Genomic DNA, 12,334 nt, shown 5'->3' with positions numbered 1-12,334 from the left:
TCGGAGACTGCAGTCAGTTTTGGGGATCTAGAAAGTAAACAGGGCCATCTGATCAGGCTGTCTGCTAAGTGTTTTCCTAACTGCAGCCTTTGCCATAGTGGCACTAAGTGTAATTTTTTTAGTATAACTTTAAAATAAAAAATTTAAAATTATAATCTGTTAGTTGGATTAATTTAACATTTTCATTTAAAAATGTCTGCAAAAAAAAGTGGTTATTTAGTACAAAATACATTTTATAGCATATACATTGTGGTTAGCAGTGATGCCTTGAAGCGCAAGGTCACCATCTGCATGAAGTTTGTATGTTCTCCCTGTGTTTGCATCGGTTTCCTCCAGGTACCCCGGTTTCCTCCCACACAACAAAGACATACTGATAGGGACCTTAGATTGTGAGCCCCATTGGGAACAGCAAGTAATGATAATGTCTGTAAAGCAATGCAGAGCATGCCAGCTCTATATAAATGCATAAAATAAATAAAAGCAAACAAAATGGAGTTTCCTGATCTCCCAGTTAGAACATGTATTCCTTTTTATTTTTCAACCCAATTTTATTATCAAAAAGTTAGTTTAAGTTCTACTTCAGAAATGCAAATAAATAATATTTCAAGTTGCTTAGCTGTGCATGGTGTAACCGGTTGTTCTGTATGACTTTGCTGCACACACAGTACGGAAAGCTTGAAGGAGTCAAAGGTCAGAGTCATAAGGTGCAAGCACAAGATAACTCTTGCAAAGAATGGGCTGGGCATGAGTACTTTGTCACGCAACAAGTCTTAACATGATATACAAATATGTATTGCTAGCGGAAAAAGTGAAACAGTAGAAACAAGACAACTTTGTCAGGCTGAATAACGACTGAGGACATAAAGATTTTCTTTCATTTCTGCTCACAGGTCTGCTGATTTGCTAAGAAATTAAACTGCATTACCATGGCATCAGGTAAAAATAATATTACTTCTCTTTTGAGAACCATGTTTTTTCAAAGTTTTGCGCTACTTCCCAAAGCTGCTTGCGCATAATAAGAGGGGGAACAGCACGTGTAGTGTGATTCTGTAGTCAACACTAGCTTAGTCAATGGGGTTCGCCAGGCACTGATGATTTTGCGATACATGAGAACAAAGTCTGAGTACAACAGGACTTCTCAGATTGTAAAATAGAATTATAATCAAGATCACAAATGACACACAAAATATAGAAACTTTGTATTCATTGATATATGTTAATAAAGTATAAATTACAGTAGTATTTTTACATAGTCAATATCAATAAATACTGTAATAACCTTAGAATAAATAGTAAGTTATTCTACATAAAATTCCAATAAATATAAAAATTCTATGGGTTGTTTTAGATGCCGATCTTAATAACACTGCATGCTGGTGGTGGATCCGCCGAACTTATGAAGAGGCACCAGCAGGGGCGGATTAAATGCATGATAGGCCCAGGGCTTTCTACCTAACTCACCCCCCCCCCCCCCCTTCCTTTCATTTTAGCTTTAGTTTTTTTTTTCTGTATGAAGAGGCTGCAGTGCTTCATAAGCGCCACAGTCTCTTCCTAGGCCATATGACATCGTTCACATGGTCTAAGTGCAGCCCTGTCCCATCTGAGTGAGGAGCAAAGAGGCTGCGGCGCTCACTGGGACATCACGGTCTCCTCAAACAGCTGATTAATGGGGGTGTCAGGAGTCGGACCCCCACCATCTCATAACTCTCTGAGTACAGATGCCATAGATGTTACCTGCAGTCCTATGTAACACCCCACATAGCACAGTGAACTATTGTGTTATGTGGGGTGTTACATAGGACTGCATGGAATATCATTATCTGCACACAGAAAGTTAGCACTGTTATCTGGGCTATTATATAGGACTGCAGGTGACAAATAAAAATTTTAGTTGCCAAATTTTAAATACATATGATTATGATAAAAAAAATACTTGGAGGAGAAGATGAGACACAGGTCACAGTAGTGAGCCAGCTCTACATATAAGGGAATACAACATCACATACCTGTTACATCCAGTGACTTCTCCTGTCATGTAGATCTTCTCTTTCCTCTTCTCCTCCGTTTGACCCAGACCGCCATGACAAATTCTTTCAGCCGCATCTCATCTCTACAGAGTTTGTTACACAGACACGTTAGATTTCTCATAATTGGGGTCATTTATCAAACTTGTGTAAAGTAGAACTGGCTTAGTTGCCCATAGAAACCAATCAGATTCCACCTTTAATTTTCCAAAGGAGCTGTGAAAAATGAAAGGTGGAATCTGTTGCAATGTGTAACTTAGCCAGTTCTACTTTACACCAGTTTGATAAATTACCCCAAAGGTCCGTATAGTGTCTACAGCAATTATAATGTCCCCTAGAGTGCCCCCAGTAATAATAACACCCTATATTGTGCTCCAGGTAAAAATGCCTGTATAGTGTCTCCAAAAATAATGTCCCCTAATAGAAACGCCCCCACACTGCCACATATAGAATTTTCCCCCACACTGCCCCATATAGTAATTTTCCCCACACTGCCCCATATAGTAATTTCTTTTTTTTTAATCAAATATATTTTTATTGATATATCACGTTCAACAAAGAAGAACATGAGAGATTTTACAAGTGTAGATAAACATAAAAATACTAAAATAAGGGTAGTGCTGCAGAGAGAATGGGTGATTGGTAAAAAGTTATCGATTGCGTGAGTGGATTTTTGAGTGTCAGTTAGTTTATAAGTGAGAAAGAAAGTACGTCAAAGGCTTTATTATGTTTATATAATGAGAGAGAACTTTCACAGTAGAGAGTAACTTCTCTATGTAGGCCCTATAGCAAGAGAGTCCTTGTAGGTGCTCCAAGGTCTCCATAGTCGTGAGAAGTTAGAGTGAGATCTGTTAGCCCAACTGCTCAGCTCTTCCATCAGGTAGAGCTGGTCTACTTTCGTCTGCCATTGAGCCAAAGTTGGGGGGTTAGGATCCAGCCAATGTAACGGGATGAGGGATCTAGCGGCTTGGACTAGCCAAGTAATAAGGTCGAAGACTTTAGGGGTCCATCCCTCAGACGGTTTCCAAAATAGTACTGAGACAGGAAAGAGCCGAAGAGAGCAACCACATATTTGGTTGATTTTCGTTTCTATCTGGGTCCAAAAGTTGGTAATTTTTGGACAATACCAAAATATGTGACCCAGAGTGCCTTCTGCCTGGGAACATCTCCAGCATGTGTTCATCTCACTCAGCCCCATTCTGTGCAGTTTACTCGGGTCGTATGAGTGTTTTGTTTTAGTGTTCTTGTAATCTTACACATCGAGAGAACCCGTGTGATCTGAGGTGCATTTGGTCAATTTCTGCTTTTGTAAAGGAGAGTCCAAGATCTTTCTCCCATTGTGAGATGTATGCTGGTTTGCTCTGTTTCTGCAATGATTGCAAACTTTTATATAAGAGGGAAATAGCATGCTTAGGAAGTGATTGGCCAAGTGCAAGTTTCTCAAACCATGTATCCTCAGACGTTGTTGCATATTTAGAGTGTATTTTTGAACACATGTCTTTAAATGTTTTTAGGTCTAAGAAGTTGGCCCGTTTTAAAAGTTGAGATTATAGCGTATCGCTGTCTTCCGAGGATGTGGTACGGGATAATAGATCTGTGACAGTTAGATCTTTAAGGTCGTTCCAGAATGATGGCAGGTTAGTAGCATTTGGGTAGATTAAGAAGTGGCTAAGATTAGAAGGTAGGAGTCTCGGGGGTTTAGAAGTGATCCTAGATAAGGATTTAAAGGTCAAGTGTATACCTTTGGACAAACCCTCTAATGACAAGGAGTTGTCTTCTATGCCCCAGAGCCCTGCTAGTTGTTTATCAGTGAGGCTAGCTAATTCTATGTCTGACCCTAAGATTCAAAAGTGGGGAATGCATAGTTGTAGCCATCTTTTAAGTTGCACTGCCTTATAGTAGGTTTTACAATCTGGGAGGCCGAAGCCACCTTGTGAGCGGTCCCGGATCAGTCTGTCGTATGCCAGTCTGGGTTTTTTGCTCTTCCATAGGAAGGTTGTGAATAGAGAGTGAGTTTGCGTGAAGAAGGATTGGGGTAAGTAGATAGGAAGCATTTGGAGGAAATACAGGAACTTGGGCATAATATATGTTTGTAGAAGATTTTTTCTACCTAGCCACGAGACAAAGGGCAGCGAGACAAAGGGCAGCGAATTACGAATATTTATCGCGAATATCGCAACTTTGAGAATTCGCGAATATTTCGAATATAGTGCTATATATTAGTTTTTCGAATAGTCGTAATTTTTTTTTAACAAAAAAAATCGGCAATGTAATGATCGCGTAATATGCGAATATTACTCGATCAATACAGGCGTGGGTCAAAAAGGAATATATAGCACTATAAAATATAGTGCTATATATTTGTTTTTTAAAAAATACATCAATTTTTTCCATCTGAAGTTGATTCCTCCCTGCTTGTCAAGCAATTTAAGCAGGGAGAAATCATGACGTATATTTAAAAAAACAAATATATAGCACTATATCGAATATATTTGTTTTTTAGAATATTCGTCATTGACGAATATTCGAAAAAAACTAATACATAGCACTATATAGAATATATTAGTTTTTTAGAATATTTGTCTTTTATATTTCAATCTGTACAGTTGTTCCACTTCGGCATAATCCTCCCCGACAAGTGTCCCCGTCACCATGGGAATGCCTGGGGGTTAGAATATACCATCGGCTCTGAGTTTTCACGATCTCAATATTCTAACCCCCAGGCATTCCAATGGTGACAGGGACGCTTGTCAGGGAGGAGTATGCCGAAGTGGAACAACTGTACAGATTGAAAAAAAAAAGTTGAATATGCTAAAAAACTATCATATTCGATATAGTGCTATATATTCATTTTTTTAAATATTAATCAATGACAAATATTCTAAAAAACAAATATATTCGATATAGTGCTATATACCGGTATTTGTTTTTTAGAATATTTCTCTGACGAATATTCTAAAAAACGAATATTCTAAAAAACGAATATATAGCACTATATTCAATATAGTGCTATATATTCTTTTTTTAGAGTATTCGTCTAACAAATAGTCTAAAAAACGAATATATAGCACTATATCGAAGATATTTGTTTTTTAGAATATTCGTCAATGACAATTATTCAAAAAAATTAATATATTCAATATAGTGCTATATATTCGTTTTTTAGACTATTCATCAGACGAATACTCAAAAAAAACGAATATATAGCACTATATTGAATATAGTGCTATATATTTGTTTTTTAGAATATTCGTAATTTTTTTCCAAGCACTGCCCCCATTTTGACAAGCAACTTAAGCAGGGAGAAATCATAACTTTAGATGTACATACCTTATGGGAATAAAAGAGACGAGAATAAGATCATGGAGTGCATCAAAAGAGGTATCTATATACAGTGGAGGAAATAATTATTTGACCCCTCACTGATTTTGTAAGTTTGTCCAATGACAAAGAAATGAAAAGTCTCAGAACAGTATCATTTCAATGGTAGGTTTATTGTAACAGTGGCAGATAGCACATCAAAAGGAAAATCGAAAAAATAACTTTAAATAAAAGATAGCAACTGATTTGCATTTCATTGAGTGAAATAAGTATTTGAACCCCTACCAACCATTAAGAGTTCTGGCTCCCACAGAGTGGTTAGACACTTCTACTCAATTAGTCACCCTCATTAAGGACACCTGTCTTAACTAGTCACCTGTATAAAAGACACCTGTCCACAGAATCAATCAATCAAGCAGACTCCAAACTCTCCAACATGGGAAAGACCAAAGAGCTGTCCAAGGATGTCAGAGACAAAATTGTAGACCTGCACAAGGCTGGAATGGGCTACAAAACCATTAGCAAGAAGCTGGGAGAGAAGGTGACAACTGTTGGTGCGATTGTTCGAAAATGGAAGGAGCACAAAATGACCATCAATCGACCTCGCTCTGGGGCTCCACGCAAGATCTCACCTCGTGGGGTGTCAATGGTTCTGAGAAAGGTGAAAAAGCATCCTAGAACTACACGGGAGGAGTTAGTTAATGACCTCAAATTAGCAGGGACCACAGTCACCAAGAAAACCATTGGAAACACATTACACCGCAATGGATTAAAATCCTGCAGGGCTCGCAAGGTCCCCCTGCTCAGGAAGGCACATGTGCAGGCCCGTCTGAAGTTTGCCAATGAACACCTGAATGATTCAGAGAGTGACTGGGAGAAGGTGCTGTGGTCTGATGAGACCAAAATAGAGCTCTTTGGCATTAACTCAACTCGCTGTGTTTGGAGGAAGAAAAATGCTGCCTATGACCCCCAAAACACCGTCCCCACCGTCAAGCATGGGGGTGGAAACATTTTGCTTTGGGGGTGTTTTTCTGCTAAGGGCACAGGACAACCTATTCGCATAAACGGGAAAATGGACGGAGCCATGTATCGTGAAATCCTGAGCGACAACCTCCTTCCCTCTGCCAGGAAACTGAAAATGGGTCGTGGATGGGTGTTCCAGCACGACAATGACCCAAAAAATACAGCAAAGGCAACAAAGGAGTGGCTCAAGAAGAAGCACATTAAGGTCATGGAGTGGCCTAGTCAGTCTCCGGACCTTAATCCAATCGAAAACCTATGGAGGGAGCTCAAGCTCAGAGTTGCACAGAGACAGCCTCGAAACCTTAGGGATTTAGAGATGATCTGCAAAGAGGAGTGGACCAACATTCCTCCTAAAATGTGCGCAAACTTGGTCATCAATTACAAGAAACGTTTGACCTCTGTGCTTGCAAACAAGGGTTTTTCCACCAAGTATTAAGTCTTTTTTTGTTAGAGGGTTCAAATACTTATTTCACTCAATGAAATGCAAATCAGTTGCTATCTTTTATTTAAAGTTATTTTTTCGATTTTCCTTTTGATGTGCTATCTGCCACTGTTACAATAAACCTACCATTGAAATGATACTGTTCTGAGACTTTTCATTTCTTTGTCATTGGACAAACTTACAAAATCAGTGAGGGGTCAAATAATTATTTCCTCCACTGTACGTGATGAGAACATAGTTCTACCACTAAATGCTGGTCAGACAACACAAGGAGTATTGTGGACAATTTTTGCACCCATGCACAAGAAAGACATTGCAGAGCTTAAGTGAGTTCAAAGGTGGGCAAATAAAGTAATAACTGGAATGGGTGGACGACTATATAAATAATGATTATCAAAATTAAGGTTATTTCGTTTAGAAGAAAGATGGCTGAGAGGAGACGTAATAACTATGTATAAATATATCAGAGGTCAGTACAGATATCTTTCCCCTGATCTATTTAATCCCAGGACTGTGACTGTGATGAAGGACATCCTCTGTGTCTAGAGGAAAGAAAAAAAAAATATATATATATATATATTCTGTATATATGACTTTTTGATCGCTTGCTATTACACTTTTTCTGATGTAAGGGGACAAAAAATTGCTTTTTTACACCGTTTTTATAAAAAAAAATTACGGTATTCACCTGAGGGGTTAGGTCATGTGATATTTTTATAGAGCAGGTTATTACGGATGCAGTGACACCTAATATGTATACTTTTTTTTTATTTATGTAAGTTTATGTATTTTTTTCACAATGATTTCATTTTTGAAACAAAAAAAAATCATGTTTTAGTGTCTCCATAGTCTGAGAGCCATAGTTTTTTCAGTTTTTGGGCGATTATCTTAGGTATGGTCTCATTTTTTGCGGGAGGAGATGACGGTTTGATTGGTACAAATTTTGGGTGCATATGACTTTTTGATCGCTTGGTGTTGCACTTTTAGTGATGTAAGTTGACAAAAATTGCTTTTTTTTTTACACAGTTTGTATATTTTATTTTTTATGGTGTCTATCGGACAGGGTGGATCATGTGATATATTTATAGAGCCGCTTGTTACGGACGCGGCGATACCTAATATGTGCGGTTTTTCTTTTTATTTTCAATTTTTTTTTAGAAAATCAGGGGAAAGGGGCATTTTTTTTTTTTTTTTACTTGAAACTTTATTTTTTTATTCAAAACACTTTTTTTAACTTTTTTTTTTTAAACTTTATTTCTGTCCCACTCTGGGACTTCAACTTTTGGGGTCTGATCCCCTCTGCAATGCATTACAATACATCTGTATTGTAATGCATTGCCTGTTCGTGTACTACAGTGAGTAGTACACAAACAGGTTGCCTAGGAGACCCAGCCTGAGGCTGGATCTCCTGAGCACCTGTAGAAGGCAGGTCCAGATGCCATGCAGGGCATTGGGCAGCCTCTGCACGGCATCTGGCGGCCTTGTCACGCATCGAGTCCCCCCACAATGCGCTGGTTCACCTGCCGCAAACCACTTCTATGTCGCGGTCAGCCGGCGGCGGATACAGCAGGGGCCTGGCTACCAGGGACTGCCGGACCCCTGCAGTGATCGGGCGCGCACCGTTCTGGTAATGCATCCCCCTGCCATACATGTACGTTGTTCTGAGTTAAGGGGTTAATAAAAGATATTAAATCATATTATGCCAAAAAGGTTGCTAATAAAAACTACAAATCAGGCCGAATGCACACGTGAACAGTCCGTAGTATCCCAGCCTGGATTCCTGCTGACAGCAGGAGCGTACGGCGTCATTGGTTCCTATGACGCCGTGCACTTCATGCCGCCGCTGTACTACAGTAATACACCCGTATGATCACTATGGGAACGCCTCTGTGTTAGAATATACTGTCGGATCTGAGTTTTCACGATCTAATTCAAATCCGATGGTATATTCTAACATAGAGGCGTTCCCATGGTGATGGGGACGCTTCAAGTTAAAATATACCATCGGATTGGAGAAAACTCTGATCCGATGGTATATTATTATTACCCGAACACCGAACCCGAACCCAAACTTTTACTGAAATGTTCGGGTTCGGGTGCCGAACACCGTAAAGTTCGGTACGAACCCGAACTTTACAGTTCGGGTTCGCTCAACCCTAACAGTAAGCTTTTGAAATTCACTGATGAAAAATGAAAGAAAAAATAACTTGGTCCTAAAGGCCTAAAAAAAGCCAGTCTTTAAAGACGTTCTCCGGTAAAGGTAAAAATGAAAATGCAGAAAAAACATGTTGTTATTATATATAAACTCCTAAATGCCTGTAATTATTGATAATGACTTATTTTTTCTAGGGGACAATCAGTGAAGGAGTTAAAATGGCTGCTCCTGGACATGGAATCCGTCCTAATAACAGCCTGTGTGAGAATTCAGAGCACAGAGCAAGAGCCCTATGTAATCTCGATCTCTGCCTGCATCAGCCCTGTGAAACACCATATTATGTGCAGAAGACAGCAGAGATAAGTGCTCAGCTGTGTCTGTGTGATCGTACTCACAAGCTGAAGTGTAGGAACGAGGACCAGACACATGCTGATGTGAGGAAAGTGTCCATTAGAAAACAAGTCAGCTTGTGTGTTCGATGTGAGGTGACTTCAGCTCTCTTCTGAGGCAGACAGACAGATAAGTGCTTGTCTCAGCTGTGATTAGTGATGAGCGGCAGGGGTCATATTCAAATTCGTGATATCTCGCAAATATTTTGTAGAATATTCGTCGAATATTCACGAATTCGAATATTCGTTATATTCTACATTCTTTTTTTTTACTCGAAAATCGCAAAGGTAATCATCACGTAATATGTGAATATTACGCAATCAATACAGGTGTGGGTCAAAAACGAATGTATAGCACTATAGAATATTCAGTGTTCACTTCAGATGGAAAAAAATGACAAATATTCTAAAATACGAATATATAGCACTATATTGAATATAGTGCTAAATATTTGTTTTTAGAATATTCGTAATTTTTTTTTCATCTGAAGTCATGATTTCTACCTGCTTAAAGGGGTTGTCCAAGTTATATTTATTGATGACCTATCCTCATGATAGGTCATTAATATCAGATCGGCGGGGGTCACCTCTTTGCTTATTCTTTACCTGCTCGCTGTTGCATCTGCAGCGGTGAGCAGGTGTAATTACATATACAAGTGTATAGAGGCGATCCGTACCATTGAAATGAATAGGACGGCTTGGGTGTAATTACACCTGCTCACCGCTGCAAATGCAATGGCGAGCAGGTAAACAATGAAGAGGAGGCGCCGCTGGCGCCTTCTCTTCAAACAGCTGATTGGCCGGGTGTCGGAACCCAGCCGATCTGATATTGATGACCTATCCTGAGGATAGGTCATCAATAAATATAACTTGGACAACCCCTTTAAGTTGCTTGTGGGCCAATTACTCATTGGCCACAAGCAAGAAGCTTGTCCTCCTCATTCTCACACAAGCCGACCTGCCCAGGAATCTGACTGCAGCCATTTTAACTCCTCCACTGATTGCCCCCTAGACAAAATGAGCCATTATAAAGACATGTGTTTTTCAGCATTTTAATTTTGTTTTCTGTCCTGAAGAACCCCTTTAAGCAATTTGTTATTTTTAGCTGATATCAAACAACAATTATTTTAACCCCAACCCAGCCAATATTTTATTTTTCGTAAATAGCATAATATTAATATTATGATTGCATTTCTTTACAGTTGTCTATAAGTTCCTGGGTGACCTGCTTTCTTTTCAAATGGCTGCTCTTCTAATTGCCTCCACTCTTTTGCTTGTTTTGGGATTGCAAAGAAAAAAGAGAATGTCCATGCCAGGCCCATGGGCACTGCCTGTATTTGGAAACTTTTTTCAAATTGGAAACCAAGTCCATATATCCCTTACGGAAATGAGGAAAACATATGGAGATATTTTCCTGATAAAATTAGGCTTGATGCCAGTTGTGGTTGTCAGTGGTTTTGAGACAGTAAAAAAAGTTCTTGGTAAACAAGGAGAAAATTTTGCCAACAGACCCAACATGTATTCATTTTCACTGCTGGCTGATGGAAAAAGTATGACATTTTCAGAAAAGTATGGTGAAACTTGGAAAATTCATAAGAAGGTTATGAAGAACGCTTTGAGGACCCTGTCCAAGTCAGAAGTAAATTCCCTGAACTGCTCCTGTCGCCTTGAGGAATATGTTTGTGCAGAAGCTTCCGATTTAGTTAATACAATGCAACAACTGTCAAAAGATCATAGAGGATTTAACCCATCCCCTTTAATAACTTTGACCGTTGCTAATGTGGTATGTGCCCTGTGCTTTGGTAAGAGGTATAACCATCATGACAAAGAGTTTCTCCGCATCATTGAGATTAATAATGATGTCCAAAAAATATCAGGGGCAGGACTTCTGGCTGATTTCATTCCACTTTTCAAGTTTTTCCCATCATCAGGTTTAAATGAGCTGAAAAAATTTATACGGGCTTTTAATGATTTTATTGCTAACTCTGTGCAAGAGCATTATGGATCTCATGATGAGGTAAGGAGCTAACAAATACATATGTCAAACTAATATCTTAAAGGCTATGAACAGCTTTTGGGGGCATTTTTTTAAATTCAATTTTACTTGTTTTTGGCATTTATTTATTGCTTTCTGTTTTAGGGCTTGTTCACACAAACGTAAGGGCTCTAAGCCCGTGCTGCAGGCCGCATACGGCGGTTCCGCAATACACGGGTCAGCAGCTGTGTGCATTCCGCATCACGGATGTGGACCCATTCACTTGAATGGGTCCGCAAATCCAGAGATGTGGTGCGGAACGGAATGAAAGCACGGAACGGAACCCGACGGAAGCACTACGGAGTGCTTCTGTGGTGTTCTGTTCCATGCTTCCATTACGGAAAAATATTTTTTCTTTTTGCAGAACGGACAGATCACGGACCCCATTCAAGTGAATGGGTCTGCGATGCGCATGCGGCTGTCCCACGGTCGGTGTCGCAATGCACGAACACCAACCATGGGGCAGCCGCAACGGATTGCGGACCCATTCACTTTAATGAGTCCGCCATCGGCCCGTTCCGCAAAAAGATGGGAAATGTTATATCTTTTTGCGGAACACAAGCACGGGATGAAACCCCACGGAAGCACTTCGTAGTACCTCCGTAGGGTTCCGTTCCGTGCTTCCGTTCCGCACCATTCCGCATCTCCGGATTTGCGGACTCATTCAAGTGAATGGGTCTGCATCCGTGATGCGGAATGCCCACGAAACGGCGCCCGTGTATTGTGGATCCGCAAATGCGGTCCACAATACGGCCACGGAGCGCACACGTTCGTTTGAAAGAGGCCTTACTCTGAATCCGTCAGAGAGCTGCCTTGACTGTTGGATGTGTAGTATTTATCTCTGAACTTCTGATAGCTCATAAACTTTCAAACACTAAAACTCATAAGAATATGGCTTAAATGATTTTTAGCCTAAATTAGTAAAATGCCATGGCAATAATAACA

The 12,334-nt window shown here is 39.8% G+C and overlaps 1 protein-coding gene across 1 annotated transcript in view; it reads left to right on the top strand.

The window, feature by feature from the left end:
* The first annotated feature begins 800 nt into the window (after window positions 1-800).
* The window catches only part of LOC120991516 (cytochrome P450 1A1-like), a 44,594-nt gene continuing 33,060 nt past the window's right edge, over window positions 801-12,334 (top strand). Inside the window, exons 1-2 of the mRNA XM_040420313.1 lie at window positions 801-936; window positions 10,557-11,371. Of these exons, the coding sequence (XP_040276247.1) occupies window positions 927-936; window positions 10,557-11,371 (825 nt within the window). The 5' untranslated portion in view covers window positions 801-926. The remainder of the gene's footprint in view (window positions 937-10,556; window positions 11,372-12,334) is intronic.

This window comes from Bufo bufo, chromosome 2, assembly GCF_905171765.1.
Source record: "Bufo bufo chromosome 2, aBufBuf1.1, whole genome shotgun sequence".
NCBI classification, from domain to species: Eukaryota; Metazoa; Chordata; class Amphibia; order Anura; family Bufonidae; genus Bufo; species Bufo bufo.
This window is presented reverse-complemented; position numbering and strand designations above follow the sequence as displayed.